The sequence below is a fragment of the Mastomys coucha genome, unplaced genomic scaffold (genome assembly GCF_008632895.1).
Source record: "Mastomys coucha isolate ucsf_1 unplaced genomic scaffold, UCSF_Mcou_1 pScaffold13, whole genome shotgun sequence".
NCBI classification, from domain to species: Eukaryota; Metazoa; Chordata; class Mammalia; order Rodentia; family Muridae; genus Mastomys; species Mastomys coucha.
Window position 1 is genome coordinate 52,543,834 of NW_022196895.1, and position 17,365 is coordinate 52,561,198.

The 17,365-nt window shown below is 47.3% G+C and overlaps 1 protein-coding gene across 4 annotated transcripts in view; it reads right to left on the reverse strand.

Annotated features, from left to right (window-relative positions):
* Nucleotides 1–7,860: 7,860 nt before the first annotated feature.
* The window catches only part of Marchf3 (membrane associated ring-CH-type finger 3), a 142,344-nt gene continuing 132,839 nt past the window's right edge, over nucleotides 7,861–17,365 (reverse strand). For 2 of the 4 annotated variants that reach the window (XM_031365722.1, XM_031365723.1), the window contains exons 4-5: nucleotides 15,424–15,633; nucleotides 7,861–8,804 (exon numbers count right to left, since the gene is read on the reverse strand). In XM_031365722.1, the coding sequence (XP_031221582.1) occupies nucleotides 8,646–8,804; nucleotides 15,424–15,633 (369 nt within the window). In that variant the 3' untranslated portion in view covers nucleotides 7,861–8,645. The other 2 variants (XM_031365725.1, XM_031365724.1) reach the window with 2 other exon arrangements.

A 17,365-nucleotide genomic window follows, 5' to 3' on the forward strand; every position in this document is an offset into this window, starting at 1 on the left:
TAAGCCAGATTCCAAGCACGAACTGACTCATGTCCTGGGACTAACACCTTGAACAAATCCAAACAAGGTTAGTTTACCCAGCACCCAGGAACATGGCATTTGGGGACAGTGGGTGGAATGAAAAGCTCCTGGCCACCCTGATCCAAGACCCCAATACCCGCCATACAGTGAGTGGGAGGGGGACTATAAAAACTGTGACATGGACCTAAATGTATGATTAATTTAATTCTTTTTTTTTTTTTTTCAAGACAGGGTTTCTCTGTATATCCCTGACTGTCCTGGAACTCACTCTGTAGACCAGGCTGGCCTCGAACTCAGAAATCCGCTTGCCTCTGCCTCCCAAGCACTGGGATTAAAGGCGTGCGCCACCACCGCCCGGCGATTAATTTAATTCTTTGTGCTTGATATCCAAAAGGAAGATAAGATCTTTGCAAGAAAAAAAAAAAACATGCCCGTGCATTTTTGTGATGGAGAAAGTGTGTCCCACAAAAAGAAAGTCTTGGCTGGTAAGATGGTTTAGTGGATAAAGGCTTTTGCTACCAAGTCGCAGGGGCCCACATGGCAGAAGAAGAGAATGGACCACCTCACCTATGATGTGGCATGTGTGCGTCCACACACATATATCCACACATACAATAGACAGAGTTTTAAAAAAAACATTTAAAGGAATATCTGACAGCAAAGCAGGCTTCTCCAATCGCCTCTCTCCTGGTAACTGTGGCACAGGATTCAGCCTTCAGGGCAGCTCTAAGTTGTCTGATCCCAGACACTCAGCCCTTCACCCCTGGGAATGCAGACATGGATGGGTTAGTTGTTTTCCTCTGAAACATAGACATAGAAATATCTAGGTTTTTTTTTTCCTCTCTAATGAATTTTCAAGTAGCTCTAAGGTCTATGATCAAGGATTGCAATAGTGAACAAAATCTACACACAATCCAAAGTCAGTGATTTCAGCACCCAGGAGAGTCCCTTCACACACAATAGTCAATACACATGTGTGGATTATTTGAAATGGGTCCCTCTTACTTAAAAAAAATTCAAAGAAATTTATTTATAGTCTTTCAAATAGATTATCAAAATTGTTCATCAACATCCAGGCTAGGTGCAGTGTGGTAGCATACACCTTTTTTTTTTTTTTAAGGATTTATTTATTTATTATATGTAAGTACACTGTAGCTGTCTTCAGACACTCCAGAAGTGGGAGTCAGATCTTGTTATGGATGGTTGTGAACCACCATGTGGTTGCTGGGAATTGAACTCAGGACCTTCAGAAGAGCAGTCGATGCTCTTGACCACTGAGCCATCTCTCCAGCCCTGCTAATGTACACCTTTAATTCTAGCACTTGTGAGTCCAAAGCTAGCCTGGTTTACATATTGAGTTCCATGTCAGCTAAGGCTGCAGAGTGAGACCTGTCTTTTTCTATTAAAAAAAAAAAATCCAGTTAGGAAAAATGGCTCAGTTGGCTAGCAGCTGTGAGTGACAGGAGAGGATGGGAGAGGTAGTAACATCACATAGGAACTACTGAGCGCTAAAGCTCAGATCTCACAAGGGCTGTAAGGTAGTATCCATGTTATAGAGAGAAAGACCGAGGCTTAGCTAGGAGGCCCATTCTGATTTGCTTTCGGTGGCTGTGACAAAACACTGACCATAAACAACTTGAGAAGGAAAGGGTTGATTTCATCCTTTAGCTTAGAGGCACTGGTTTATCCCTGTGGGAAGTCAGGGCAGGAAATCAAGTCAGGGACCTGGAAGCAGAGACCATGGAGGTTGCTTTCTGTTTCCTGGCTTGTTCTCCATGGCTTGCAAGGTTTTTGTTTTTGTTTTTAATACAACCAGGATCTTGTGCCCAGGGTTGGTATGGTGGTTTGAATAAATTTGACCTACACAGATTGATGTGTTTGAATACTTCGCCTTTGGGGAGTGGCACTGTTAGGAGGTGTGGCCTTGTTGGAGTAGGTGTGGCCTTGTTGAAGGAAGTGTGTCACTGTGGAGGCGGGTTTTGAAGTCTCATATATAAGCTCAAGCTACACCCGCTGTGGACTCAGAGCCCTCTCCTGGCTGCCTTTGGGTTGAGATGTAGCTCCTCCAGCCCCATGTCTGCCTGAATGCTGCCATGCTTCCCACTGTGGTAATAATGGATGAAACCTGTGAACCTGTAAGTCAGCCCCAATTAAATATTTGCCTTTATAAGAGTTTTCTTGGTCATGGTGTCTCTTCACAGCAATAAAACTCAAACTAAGACAGGTGGCAACTCCTATAGTGGTCTGAGCCCTCCCTCATCAACCATTAGTTAAGAGAATACACCACAGATGTGCCTATACAATCGTCTGATGGAGGCAATTCCTCATTTGAGGGTCCCTCTTACCCACGTGACTCTAGTCATGTCAAGTTGACAGAAACTGAAGAGCATAAAATCCTTTCCCCATAATGGTCAGCATTATGGTGGCATTGCAGGAGCAGGATCTGAATTCAGGTCATTTGATGTTATAGCTGGTTCTTGTTCCCTCTTGTTTTACTGGGGAATGGCTTCAGTCACCAGGATCATCCACAAGAGCAAACCGAAAGGCAGGCTATCTCCGAGCCAACCTCCAGACCCCGAGGTTGTTGCCTAGGTAATAAAAAACTGGCTAGGAGCACACATGTTCTTGCTGAATGGCCTCATTTTTGAGTGTTACACAATTTCTCATGATTCCACCATCAAAGCATCAGGCTCCATACAGCCCTATCTTCTGTTGAGCAATCCCCTGTTCTCAGCTGAGAGCAGCATCAAGCCAGTTCTATCATGGTCCCAGCTTTCACTTCCTTAAACAATCCTGAACCCTTTCCCCACACATGGGCCCAGGTCCTGCCTGCCACTGGGCTTCAGGATCACACTCTATTTCCCTCATTATTAGGAACTACAGACTGAATGCATGGTCTTCAGTCTAGCTTTTAGAACTCTGGATAGAAGTGGAAAAGAAATGTTGACTGATTAATTTCTTGGCTCTTTTTCTACCTTGGCTTCTTTTGGTCTCTGCCTTTCTTTCTTTTTTTTTTTTTAAACATTTATTTGTTATTATATGTAAGTACACTGGAGCTGTCTTCAGACATACTAGAAGAGGGCATCAGAGCTCATTACAGATGGTTGTGAGCCACCATGTCATGTAGTTGCTGGGATTTGAACTCGGGACCTTCGGAAGAGCAGCCAGTGCTTTTACCCGCTGAGCCATCTCTCCGGCCCCAGGTCTCTGACTTTCTTTAAGTGTTGTGAGAAGCTGGGGAAGCCATGTGGGGGCACCATGAAAAGCTGATGGTATTCAAATCTGGGCCAAGTGGAATGGATACAGAGTCATAGCTGGTTGAAGGACACAGGTCAGAAGGGGGAGCACCTGGGGAGAAACGGGCTTCTCTCCCAGCTTTCTTTTGCTCCTCTGTGCTCCAGGTGACGTTCCCTGAAAATGAAGTGGCTGTGGCTGTGTTGGAGATTGGTTGTAATGCTTTGATTCAATTAGGACTCTGCAGTCCAAATGCTAAAAGTCCTTGCCCTCAATTGTTTTTTAATTTATTGTTTATTTTATGTACATTGTTGCTATCTTTAGACAGATGGGAGGGAGGGCCTTGGATCTCGTTACAGATGGTTGTGAGTCACCATGTGGTTACTGGGAATTGAACTCAGGACCTCAGGAAGAGCAGTCAGAGCTCTTAACCACTGAGCCATCTCTCCAGCCCCCCAATTGTTTTTCAATCAATCAATAAAGATGCCAACGGCCAATGGCTGGGCACAGGGCCGGACCCTTAGAGTTTCACGGGCTAGGGCATAGAGAGGAACAGAGGAGAATCATCATCATGGGTCAGGGAAGAAGGATGGGGCGCAGGGACTGCAGGAGAGAAAGCGAACTAGCCATGTGAGCATTCAGGTGGGCGGCCATTGGCCACTTCTCTGATTGGGCCTTGGGTAGCAGGGGAAGGTTTAGGAGTGCCCAGTCATTGAGTTTGCCAAGGCATTTAAAAAATAAGCTAATGTGTGTGTGTGTGCCTTTCATTCGAGAATCCAAAGAGTTCCTGGGCGGGTGGCTGGAAGTGCGTGACCCGCCTGGAGCATACAGCAGTGTAGCAAAAACTCACTGCTACGAGGCTGTAGCTCAGTTGAAGTGATAATCTTTGCCAGTGTCCTAGTAACTGGGACAAGGGCCATGGCAGCTAGACAAAATAAAATCCAAATCATTCCTTTTAACTTTTACTGTTGGATCTTATGGCTCATCTGTCATATGCTGTAGACTTCATGTGAATGCCCTTATATCATTTGTTCCTTCCTCAGAGGAGGACACTCGGAAACACATGCATGCCCACGGGGCAGGCAAAGGCATCCTCGGAAACACGTGCATGCCCACGGGGCAGGCAAGGACATCCTGGGCTTGTTTGCTAAGTTGTCTTCCGGGTGTCACCAATGCATGTTTATTTCTCCATGACATTCTCAAGATAAATGGCTAGGAAGGGAACACTGCCAGTCGGCTGGCTGGGATCCTTCGCTGTGCTCAGATAGAAATCATGGGTAAGCAAATCTTACTGTTCATCTTTGACAGCTTCTGTTTGCTTCGATATCTGGCAGCGAAGTGTGATGGCAGCAGGCGGGTGGGTGGTACCTTCTAGCCTCACAGTACTCCTGAAGACTGTGGGTATCTCGTTCATAGTCCTACCATGCTACTGCCCCATGTAAGCCCAGGCAGTTGGGATATGTCATCCCCTGACCGTAGCTGGTAGGCTTCGAGGCAGGTCTAGGTATCCGGATCCGTCTTGGCCCCGGGGTCTGAGATTCTTGGCCCTAAAGACGTAGTGGCTTTCTGCAACTCAGGGTGACTGCAGCCTGTGGCTTCTTCTCTGATTCGTTACTACTCTGTATCCTTCGTTATCTCTGCTCTCTGACCCCTCTTCCCATCTCTCCCTGTCTTCCTTCCCTGTTCAGCCGGGGCTGTTTCAGCTGTCAGTCAGCCAGCGGCCTTGCTGCTTTCATAGCTCAACGCGCTGACTGCTCAGCTGTCTCATCCACTGCCGCTCTGCTGCCTCTCTTTGTTCCTAGCTTGCCCTGTACCTGAACCACAAGAAGTAGACAAGAAAAGATCACTCGAGAGGAGTCTTTTATTAGATTCCATGTTACGGGATCAGGGGAGGCAGCACAGGACTATCACCCAGACGACGGACTTAAATGAGCTCTAGCAGCCTTTTATAGCCGGAGACAGGATGCTTTGGCCCAATCACAGACTTTTTTTTTTCTTTTTGTTGACCAATCATAGCCTTGACTCTTTAGCATCAGTCGAGGCCATGGAGATTCGTGCTTGGATCAATCACAGCTTTATCTTTTAGCACCAATCACAGTGGTCCTTCTGGTATGTAACCAGGGCTAATGCTGTCCTCTGGCCCACTTGGAAATGGTTGCTGGGTCATCTGGGGTGGCGGCTGTGATCACAAAAAGCCTGGTACAGCCCTGGATGAGGCTGCTCCTTGAATGTAGAGCAATCAGTTGTGACATTTGTGTAGTTGTCTCACAGTGTCTGTAGACTGTTCAAGGCAGCCAACGATGGAATAAAGGTAGTTTGATTCACTGTTTGATGGACAGTCCTTTTACTCTAGGTGACCAGGGAGAGGCTAATAGGCAATTATTGAGTCTTGTTGCCCTAGTCCACACTGTCTTGGCTTATGCAGGAGACCACCATAAGAAGGAATGTTTGAAACAAGAGTTTAGAGAACTTACCATGGACACTAACGGTAATTTTTAACAAACTTCAACAATGCTAAACACCTTCCTGGCACTATAGGACAGGCAGGTCCCCCTCGTCTGTCTTCGGATCACAGCAAGGAATGTGCAGGAATACCCTTGGTATATGTCACCAAGCCACCGTTACTCTCCCTGTCTCTTGTCCCTTCCTCTACTTCATTCTTGTTAGTTTAGAAAGGAGCAAGGGAAAGCTTCAGGCTAGCGGCACTGCTGCTCCTCATGTGGTGGCCCTGCACCAACTGGAAAGCAGCCCTCTTCCAGGTATACCCTTGTTGATAGATTCTCTACCTTGAACAGCCTCAGGCTTAAATGATTAAGAGGGAGTGGAATATTTTCCAGAAGTTTAAGAATCTGGACATGGGCGCTGTTGCTGATGGAGGCATAGGGGAGGTCTCACACTAGGACAGTGGTCCTCAACCTGTGGGTCTCGAGACCCGTTGGGGGGGATGTCAAATGACCCTTTACAGGGGTCACCCGAGATCACCGGAAAATGCAGATATCTACATTGTGATTCATAACAGCAGCAAAATTAGAGTTATGAAGTAGCCATGAAAGTAATTTTGTGGCCGGGGACTCACCACGACACGAGGGAGTGTATTATAGCATTAGGGAGGTTGAGAAGCACTGTCTTAGCAAGTTCAGGCACCGACGCTATTCTTGGTTCTCAGGTGAATCCTTCTCACCACCGACATTCAGCCTTCCAGTGGGGCCTCTGCTCTCCTTCCTGGAGGTGGGTTCAGATTTGTAGGAAAGAGGCATGGTACAGGGACAGTTCCACTGTGCTGCCTCCCCAGTACAGTTGCCCCAGGCAGGTTCTAGGGACCACCCTACTATTAATTGTATTTTCATCTCTTGACACAAGGCAGCAGGAATTCTCAACAACCCATCTCAGCTGAACCCTTGAAGCCACCACTTCCTGAATTCATAGCGGAGGTAGGGAAGGGAGGGGACGAACCTTTCTTTCATGAAGGTTGCACCGCTCACTTGAGAGGTGTCGCTGGATTCTCTGACAGCTCAGGGCCCAGGGCTGGATGGAAATCATTTATCAAGTATATTGCGGTGCAGCAATTCACAGGCTACCAGGCTGGACTCTGCTGAGGAAATTTAAATGTGCGGCAGCTGCGTGCAGCCAGCGGTGTCCAGCATTTTAAAAAGGTCAATTAAGAAACAGTTGATGGTGGTGCGGCTAATGGCAGCCCAGAGGGGTGAGCAGGGCCGTGTAAACTGTAGGGCTGAGACCTATATTCCTCGATTGGAAGTGCTGGGGTGAAGCGTGGTGGGGAGGAAACCTATTGTCATAAGCCAGAAAGCACATCTGAGTTTATCAGTGAGGATAGTCCAGCTGTTTCCCTCCCTGGGCAGCACGGGAGAGCAGCCTGGGAGAAGAGGGTTTGGCCCCACAAAGAGGACAGCTGCAGCAGCTTTGTCAATCTGCAGATAAAATCGTTACCCTTCTCGCCTCTCCACTCCTGCTGTCCCATTCAGGGAGCTGAAGGCGGGAGTGATACTCAGAATGTGGGTCAGGTTCCAGAGATCCATATTTTAAGCTAGGCCAGCCTTCTCACCCTGTGCATGTAGGAGTGGGTGGACAGGTGGGAGTCTGGGAGTCTGGGAGTCTCCCCCCCCCCCCCCAGCCTGTGCTTGTCTCAAAGACATCCGCTCCTGGCTTCAGTGGACACAATGCAGGCTAGGGGTCAGACATCTATGCTGTGTCGGATAAAAGGGGAGACTTGAAGCCCTTAGATAAAGTCTATTTTGGCCTGTGACAGAACTGGCTCGTGGCTGGGGAAAGGAACAGTGTGGCAGGCTTTTTTTTTTTTAAATCTGACAAAAGGGTCTTCGACTGAGGGCTAGGCTGTGAGGACAGGCTCTATTGTCACACCTACCTCAGTAGAGCAAGGGGAATGCTAATTGATATGCAAAACAGGTTTAGGGGTCCTAGAAGCCGGATGCTTGGTTCTCTGCAAAAGCCAAACGAAGTCGGATGAAGCCGAATGAGCTAACTGAGGCGAGGCAGGAGCAGAACAGCCTTGCCTTTTTCATTTTGTAAACCTAGTTGGGAAATGATACAGGTTATAAGAATAAAAAAGAAAGGCTATTGCGTCCGTAAGGTTTGTCTTTCACACACCATATATTTATTATTAGAAAATAGCTTCTATCAGCTGTCAGTACCAAACAAGGTGACAGGAGGGAGCGTCTCGCCATTGTCTTCCTCCCAAATATTTAAATAAACAGCTCACCGTGGGGTGAGTTGCCACACCTCTTTTCCCTTTAAAAACTGAATAACTGAATGAGGTTTAGTACAAAACACCTTTCAAATGTGACTTGTTCTGCAGTAATTATGCTGTCTCCTTGAATAAGGGACATAAAAGAGATGAAAAAGACCACTCAGGCTATCAAGTTAGCCACCAAAGAATCCACAGTAGAAACCGGGAAAATGAATAAACTAACCCAAATAAAACCCATCCAAACCAAGAAACCAGTTTGTACACTGGCTTTTCAATTTTGATTATCATCTAAATTATATATTTATATATATATATATATATATCTGAGATAGTAATAAAAAAGGAAGAATTGAATTGCATCCTCAGCAGGACAACCTTCCTCATATGTTAAAGAGGTGTTTGGAAAATTCCATACAGTATCTGCTAAATAGACATGTTTGGCAGCTTAGCAAGTATCATATGAGTGCAGCATCCATGATTTTGAACTCAAAACAGCATTGTTTCCTTCTGGCCGAGTTCCTTACTTAGGCGACGTGGTAACATGACTCCAGATGTTCTTAGACCCAAAGAGTAGAGGAAGGGCTTTGGGGTGGCTCAGCGCATGGCCCCAGTGCAGAGACTTCCAGACCCCAAACAGCGAGTCCACCAACTGAGCACACAGACATCAAACAATTGTCTCCTTTGAGTTCCTCTTGACTGAGTGGAGCCCCAGCAAGGACTGCTGGTTAGAAGGTATGTTGACAGACTTTGGAATGAGGAGAATCACCCTCTGATTGGTCCGACGCCATTCATTGTACAATCGACAGTGGTACCTAAATGACACCTGGGGTGGGAGAGAAGGATGAAAGACTCAAAGGTGGCAGAAGTTGACAGTCAATTCAAGAAGTAAACATGCCATTTAAAACAGTCATGGGACGGGGGTGCACAGGGCAGGGCTCTCCAGCAAGCAACTGAGTGCTGGGTGTTAGGTACCCACCAAGACCCGACGTAGGGGTGGCATGGCTGCTTCTATTACATACTGGGAGAAATCAGAAGGTGAGGAGGAAAATGAAGTCCTCTGAGCTGGGGTTTGTTTCCTAGTGGTGCCCTGGCACCCAAAGCCTCAGTCCTGAAGTCATGACAGGCAGACAGGCTGCAGGCCCTGTCCAGATGTCTGCAGACAATGCACCTGCTCAGTTAAGAGGGGAGGGATGCTGGGATTTCATGTACTCTGCAGGCTCCATACTGCAGAGTGTAAAGGACCCCATGCACACTCGGAAATAAAGGACACCTTCTGTCCTGTGCTCTGATAGTCTGCAAGGTTGTGCATGGCCTGACCATGGTATCGAGTCCTGAGGTCAATAGCGTATTTTCTTGTCTCTCCCCACGGACTCCAAGTGTGTTGGTAGCAGAGCTCGTGTTGTATTTATCTTTGCAGGTCCAGCACTACTTACAGTATTATACACTTGGGAAGTTGCTGGAATGTACCCAGTGAATGAGTCAGAAGACCCATGCTTTCTGACCAGAGTTCTGTTCAAGCTTCAGGGCCTAGCTGTACCTGAAAGTGCTTGCTTTTTATCTTAGTGTCTAGAATGAGGCATACAAGATGTTCGTTTTAGAAAAGGCTGGCAGAAACTGATGGCCTGCCTAGAAAATTTACATGGTGTTTTTGAAGGGGTAGAGAAAAGACAGGGTCTCACTATGTCACCTTGTCTGGCCAGGAACTCGCTAGGTAGACCAGGCTAGCCTCAAATTCAGAGATCTGCCTGCCTGTGCTCTTAAGTGCTGGCCTTAAAGGTGTATGCCACCAAGCTCAGCTGAAGACACTTTTAAAATTGGGGGTGAGGGTTGGGCTATAGCTCAAGAAAGCAAGTTTCTTACCAGTGAGCCCGAGGGCTGGAGTTCCATTCTTGGGACCCATACGGTGGAAGGAGAGAACAGACTTCCCTGTGCTGTCCTCAGAATCCCCCTCCTCCCAATAAATAAATGAACAAAACAAAACAAAACAAAACCCCAAAACACAATTCCAAAGTGGGGTAGCTTTCAGTCTGAGTGCGCACAGATCCCTCCTTTCTGCCATTAGGAAGGTGCCCACATGAGCAGAGTGGCAAATCTCCTGAGCCTGGGCTGTTCAATAGTTTTGGGGTAGAGTTGGGGTTCTGAGACCCCCCAGGAAGGCTCCACGGGAGTTGGCTGATCTGATGGTTTGGCCTTAGTGTCTCCGGAAATAAAAGGAAGTCCGCACTTTGATCAGAAGGGCTTGTCCTCCTCTGTGGCAGAGCACGGAACCCAAGGCCACTGTCGAACTTGAGGTGTGGAAGCAGATGCCCAGGAGACGTGGGTGTGAAAATATAAGCTTTCAGCTCTCATGGTGTACTCTCTCCAAAATACCCTGACCATGCTGGAGTGGGTCCATCTGTTTTAAAAGGTAGATTCTCTTGTATCTGTTCCATTGTGTGGCTGTTGGTGCTTCTCTGAAACTGGGAGGCAGGTGGGAACACCAAGGGGAAGAAAGACGAGGCGCGCAAGCAAGCACTAAAGAAGTGTCCGAGGTGTCCAGAGCCCAGAATCTGCTGACAGCTGGATCATACATCAAGTTCCTCCTTGATGATGCGCACCTTCAGCCACTGGAGCTAGCAGTGTGAAGCGGCTGAGGGGACAGGCAGGCAGCAGACAGGCACACAGGACTGGAGTGTCCCTCCTGAAACGAGTAGCTGCCTAAGTGCATGAGGCTGCCATTTACAAGTGTTAGTTTGCTAGTGTGTAACCTGGAGCCTGAGGTGCTCCTGAAGCTCTTAGCTTAGCCTTGCATGGACTCAGGGTTCGGGACCTGGGGTTTCTTTACAGATTATAAATATGAAAAGGATGATAATAACTTTGTGACAACTTCCTTAGATATTGGAAAAGTGAAGAAGGTAGGCTCTTTCCTTCAAGCTGGCTCTCAATGTGATAGTGGACCAGCTCCTGGGAGCTCGTTAGAACATGAAAATTCTGGCTTCAACCCAGACTTAACGAGATCCCTAGGTGATCCAAAGGCGCACCCAGCCTGAGCAGTACTGCTCCAAGGGACAAGCGGACCCAGCCTGAGCAGTACTGCTCCAAGGGACACCCAGAGTCAAGGACTCAGCAGGTTTCCTTGTTCTGTGATCAGGAAATTAAAGGAGAAAAAAAAAGCTCACTTGTGTAGACAAACAGATAAACAGATGAGACCATATTAATCTATTTAATTACTGTTAACTACCAATGTCTGCAGGCAAATTCAATCAATGAGAACATCTTGAAGATCCTTCCCAGGGAAAATAAAGGAAGTTGAACACAAGGAAGAGGAGACCACAGGTCTGCAATGGCCCCGGGCTAATATCTGCTCCTGCTTCCAGATGTTCTAAGACACCCCCTTCCTTACAATGCAGTATTAGAGTGGGGGAAAAAGTAAAGTTTAATTTAGAGAGATGAAGAGAATCGAAAAAAGCTATCTGGAGAGATGCTGGGACAAAAAACGAAGCACCTCATTTAGATCTTAATCTCTGGGGTTTTAAGGAGAGGGTAGGAAGAAAATGCAAAGGATTATTATTTTAAAACTACTATTGCTTATGGATTGATTTCCAAAGCTTATCTGCTTGTTCACCTAAAAGGACGTTAAACTCCTACCCTGGATGGGGTCTGTTCACATGAAGGTTGGGAGAGGGAGGTTAGCGTCTACCTATGCCTGCCTTCTGGGAAGGCAGCAGAGGTGCTGCAGGCCTGTGGTGACTGCACAGCAGGCTTTAGGAAATCTAGCCAAATCTTTTCTTGGGAAGTTTTGGGGTGATTAAACCATGTAGATGGGACCAGGGTCCTGGGGTGTCATCCCCAGAGTGAGGCCAGCTCACTTGTCAGATTGTATAGGAATGGACTGAGTGTGGAAGAGATTCTGCTTAGGTCAGATGTGCTGCCAAAAGCCTGATAAAATCTGGGTGATTTGGCTCACGCCTGTAATCACTGTACTCTCTACAGAGGCTGAGGGATGAGCATCACCGTGAACCAAGACCAGCCCGGGTCGCAGAGTACAGCAACAAAACCCCTCAACAACAACAAAAAAACCCAGCCACACGTCTGCTAAAAAACAAAACAAAAAAAAACCCCGTGTAGTTGTAAACCCAGCCACACAGTAGCATGGGCTGGCAGGATGTAGAACCCGAGGCTCCCTGTTCACATCCAGAATTTAAATGATCAAATCGTGGAACAAGTCTAACCAGGGACTTGGTCCTTCATTCATTGCATTGGGCCTCGTGGTATGAGTAATGTAGCCCATGCAGAGATGTCCCATGCCTACACAAGGCTGACATCCAGTATACTTGGTGTCCTTATGATGTGGTGGACCTAGTTCTCAGCTGACTGTCTGTTCACAGACCTAAATTCATGAACCTCCCCCTATGCCAGTGGCTCTCAATGCTGCTTCTTCTCCTTCTTCTCCTTCTTCTTTTCCTTCTCCTTCTTCTCCTTCTCCTTCTTCTTTTTTTAAGATTTATTTATTTATTTATTATTATATCTAAGTACACTATAGCTGTCTTCAGATGTACCAGAAGAGGGCATCAGATCTCATTATGGATGGTTGTGAGCCACCATGTGGTTGCTGGGATTTGAACTCAGGAACTTCAGAAGAGCAGTTAGTGCTGAGCCATCTCACCAGCCCAGGCTCTTAGTGCTTCTTAATGCTGTGACCTTTTAATACAGTTCCTCATGTTGTGGTGACCTCCAATCATAAAATTATTTTCACTGTTACTGTTATGAATCATAGTGTAAATATCTGAAATGCAGCATATGTGACCCTTATGAGAAGGTCATTCAACCCCCACAGGGGTCGAGACCCACAGGTTGAGAAGCTCTGCCCTAACCCATGAGGTGCAGAGACTGTTGACGGCTTGGCCTCTCTGCTTCAAGGACAGAGCAGACTGCCTGGTGCAGGCCTCTGAGTTTGCATTGCGACAGGGCCCTTGTGGTCATGCGTTACCAAAGGCACTTTGAGGTTTGTAGTGTGAGTGCTTGTCCCTTGTCACAGCACCTGGCTGAGAGGCTCTTCCAGGAATGGCCCCTCTGAGGAGCCAGGCCTGGACTGCTGCCGTGTTTGTTTATCGAGACATTTTCACAGCATATTCTCCTTAAGCTTGACAGCTTGTTTACAATGGGCTGCTGCCGGAGGGCGCATTCCAAGTGCTGTCAGCTCCTGAATTACGGCTTTTGCCAGGGCTGCTCAGTACAGCATTTATCTGGGAAGGAATTATTCTATATTCAGTAACCTATTGCTGAGCCGACTCCACAGTGTGCTTTTTTTCACACCAGTCAAGACAGAGGAGAGTCATTCCTTCCTCTTGCTACTCTGCATTTTTCTGGAGGGCTGTGAGGAGGTGGAATTTGGAGGAGCAGGGAAGACATGAGGAGATGACCCTGGGCCTGCCCGTGGTGGGTGCTTAGACACATCACCAGATCTTATGGTACTTAATCTTCATGATAATGACAACCCAGGAGTAGCAATAATTTCCTCCATTTCTCTTTGGGTAAGAAGGCTGAGTAAAAAAGGTTAAGTGTCCTTTAAAGGTAGTTAGGAAGCTGAATTTTATTCTAATGCTGGTGCTAGCTACACAGGACCGCCTGCAGAAGCAAGCTGAGATGCTCTACGGTTTTCTAGAAAAGCCTAGCTTCCCTCCCGCTAGAGCCCGCCTTTTATCTGGGATGGAGGATGAGACAGGACCACATGCCTTTTGCTCTAAGCAGCCATCATCCTCTCTGCCCAGTTCAGTACCCCTCCTCCTTTCTTATCCGGCAGTTGTATACTTTAAAGACTGTGTTTGCATGACCTCAGTTGGTTCTGGAGGCCCGACATGTGGGGGTCCACCTTTCACTTTTCCTCATAGATATGGTTCTATTAAAAAAAAAAAAGAAAGAAACCCAGACCCCAAATGGCCTAATTATGGTGTCAAACAAACAAACAAAATTAGCAAAAAAAAAAAAAAAAAAAAAAAAAAAATCCTCCCAAGTGCTTAATTATTACTTTCCAAAGCAGTTCACTGTGTGTTCCTCTAATCCAGTGTCATGACACCAGGGGGAGTGGGTCATCATAGGGCTAAATAAGGCTCAGAGAAGACTGCTGGGGGTCTGAACTCAGCTCCACTGTACTATGTTCTCTTACACACCGAGCCATTCCCCAGCCCTGCTTCCCGCCTTACTTCTAGTTAATTCTCTCATTACAATGAACGCTTGGGATCAGTTTGCTTGTTGATTGATATTGAAGCAGGGCACACTTTAAAAGTGTGGACCATCAAAGGAGGAGACAAATAGTTTGATGTGGGGTTTCCTTAGCTGGGAATAGAATTTCCCACTCAACCAGAAAGCTCATTGAGTTCTTGGCATCAGAACGTACCCAGCTTCCTACTGCTCAAGTCATGTCCCTCTTCCGGACAACTGAAATCTGTCCACTGACTGTGTGAACATCACTCTGGGAGAGGCGGGCCAGAGCCGGAAGAGCTCACAATGAGTAAGAAGGAAATGAAGAGAGGGTCTGATTGGCAGTGGAAGGAAGAGGGAGGGAGGGGGAGCCAGGAACAGTGTGAGGTACTGACCCTGTGCCAAGTGACGTGGGAAGGGTGCACTTTTGACAGGAACTACTACTGAATAACAATGGATGTGACCAGATTATAACTGTGCCCACACAGGAGAGTCACACCAGGAAGCAGGAGGCTGGGCTCTGAGGGATTCTTGAAGCAGCCTCCTCTTCAGCTCCCACTGGACAGCACAAAGAGGGAGCAAATGGTGCCCTTTGTGGGTGCTTCCAGTGGGTGCCTCAGCAGTCAATGGACTGCCCAAAGTCAAATGTATGACGGAGGAGATGCTTAAATATTCTTCCTCATACACAGCAGGAACACTTATTGGGAAATGGCTTTTCTTCAGTGGCAGCAAAAGTCTTCTCAACTAGATAAATTAGTGCTTTTATGGGCAGCAGAGTCAATATCCCAACATACAGAATAATGATCAGGCGGAGTGCAGCGCCATGTCCAGCAAAGACTTTAGACTGGGTAGGGACGCAGGAAGGAAAGAGCAGGCAGGATTCATGATCTGTGCAGAAGGCTGCAGTGAAACTCATTCGTAACCTACCACAAAGGAGCCCGGCCAAAGCGAGGAGCAACAGGAAAGCAAGCACCATGCCTTACACCACTTGGAATCCAGTCACCAGAAAGGAACGGCTTGGGTATCTGTCTGACTCGTGAGGACTGGGAAGCTGGTTTTCCAGTGTGTTTGTATGTACATTCTCATTCATATTCTCAGTCTCCCCCCCTCCCCACCCCCAAACCACATATGTGTGCCCTGCCAGCATTTGAAGGTCTGTTGTTGACTGGGCAGATGAGAGGGGCTACAGACAGGAGGGAGCCCATGGTGTGTCAGTGTTGCCAGCCTGAGCCACCCACACCCCAGCCACGGGCCATACTCACTAGCGTCCAGAAGAGGTAAATGGTGAAGAGGGCCACAGTGAGAGCAATGAGTCCGACGGCTTCCAGCCGACTACTAAAGTGCAGATGGTCCACGGCCCCCCGCAGGCACAGCCAGCCTGAGATGGTAGCCAGGGGCGTTATAAACAAGAAGCACACCATGTCTCCAAACAGAGTCCGCTTCTCGTGCTGGGGGCCAGGGTTTCTAAGCCACTGTGGGGAAAAGAGACAGACAAGACAAGTCAGGAGAGGGGTGGCAGTGAGGGATGCCACCCTCACACACTATTCTCAAGCTGCCTTTGTCTCAGGATCTGGGCAAAGGCGCTTTTGACCCACCTAAGATGATAAGGAATAACCTATTCAGGCTTATTTTCATGCCTCTGCCCCTTGAATAATAATGACTACGCCAGTTTGTCATTGAGGATGACCTGTTTTTTGTGAGAAGAGTTCAATGGTGACTGTTTGGAATTGCAATGGTCCTGGGAGGGTAGATGAAATATCACTCTGCTGTGTTCTGTAGTGAGTGGTCCTCAGATTTTCATATGTGAAGGCTTGGTCCCAGGATGGTGATATTAGGTACCGTGGCACTCTGGGAGGTGGTGCCAAAAAGGGAAGCAGCTACAAAGGTTGCCCGGATCAGGGCCTCAAAGGACACCGCGGGATATGGGTTTAATTCCTTTGCTTCTTTAGAATGATACCACTTGCGCCGACACATGCTCTGACCCTGTGCTGCCCTCCCTCATCAGAGGAACAAGGCATTATGGTTGCCATCCTTGGACTTGTACCTTGAGAAACAGGAGCATGAATAAAACTTTTCTCTTTATTAGTCAACTGCTTCAGGTATTTCCTTTAAGGATGGGAAGCTGAGCAAGACAGAAGGTAGCAGCTGAGCTCTGAGCCCTGTGCTCATGAGCCTTGGCTTTCCTGAATATTGACTCTGAGAATGTGGGCAGGGTGGGGTTAGCTCAGCAGCCCTGGGTGCTGAAATCCTGCAAATTCCTAAGAAAGTCTGTTTGCAGGACTGGCTTTGGATTGGGTGGTGGTGGTGCACGCCTTTAATCCCAGCACTTGGGAGGCAGAGGCAAGCGGAGATTTCTGAGTTCGAGGCCAGCCTGGACTACAGAGTGAGTTCCAGGACAGCCAGGGCTACACAGAGAAACCCTGTCTCGAAAAACCAAAAAAAAAAAAAAAAAAAAGAAAAGACGTCTAAATCTGTTTGATAAGCATTTTGTATGCCCGAGGCCTTAGGGCACAGAACCAGACAGTTTATGCCAATAATATTTAATACCTATTTTTGTTCCGAGGGTCTGTAACTAAGTGGCTAAAGTCAGTTACACAGGTAGCGTATACCAGTGTGATTGACCCCAGTGATTCTAAGGCTCCGGTGAGCTGCCTTGATAGACAACATTTTACAGATGTTTATACAAATTACTGCTAAAAATTACAGTGTAAGTAGCTGACTGTGTCGGCTGTGTCCACTGTTCTAGTACCTGGGAAGGGGAGGTAGAAGGCTTATGCGTTGGAGGCTATCTTCTGCTATATATGAGACTGTGTCAAAGTACATCCATATGACATCGCTGGGAAAGGACATCTGGTATTTGGGACTGTGTCCCATGCGCCTTGTCCTATTTTTCCTTTTAATCTGGATCCCTCTGCTGTAATGTCACATCTTGAGTGTGACAGCTTTTCCCAGTCCTGTGAGCCCCAGTGAATCACTGAATCCAAGGACAGTCTTGGTGACTCTTAGCACAAAATCACACTGGCCCAACTCCACAAACTTAGGAATGTCCCTGGATTGGCTTTTCAGACCCCTTTTCTAGCTTCTGTTTCTAGCACCTGTCTCATGTAGTGACAGAAGACACCAACAAGCCCTGAGAGCGAGGTACAGTGATGGAGTAGGTGGACTGACATTGTGGACTCTGTCTTCTATACTATTCCCCGCCCC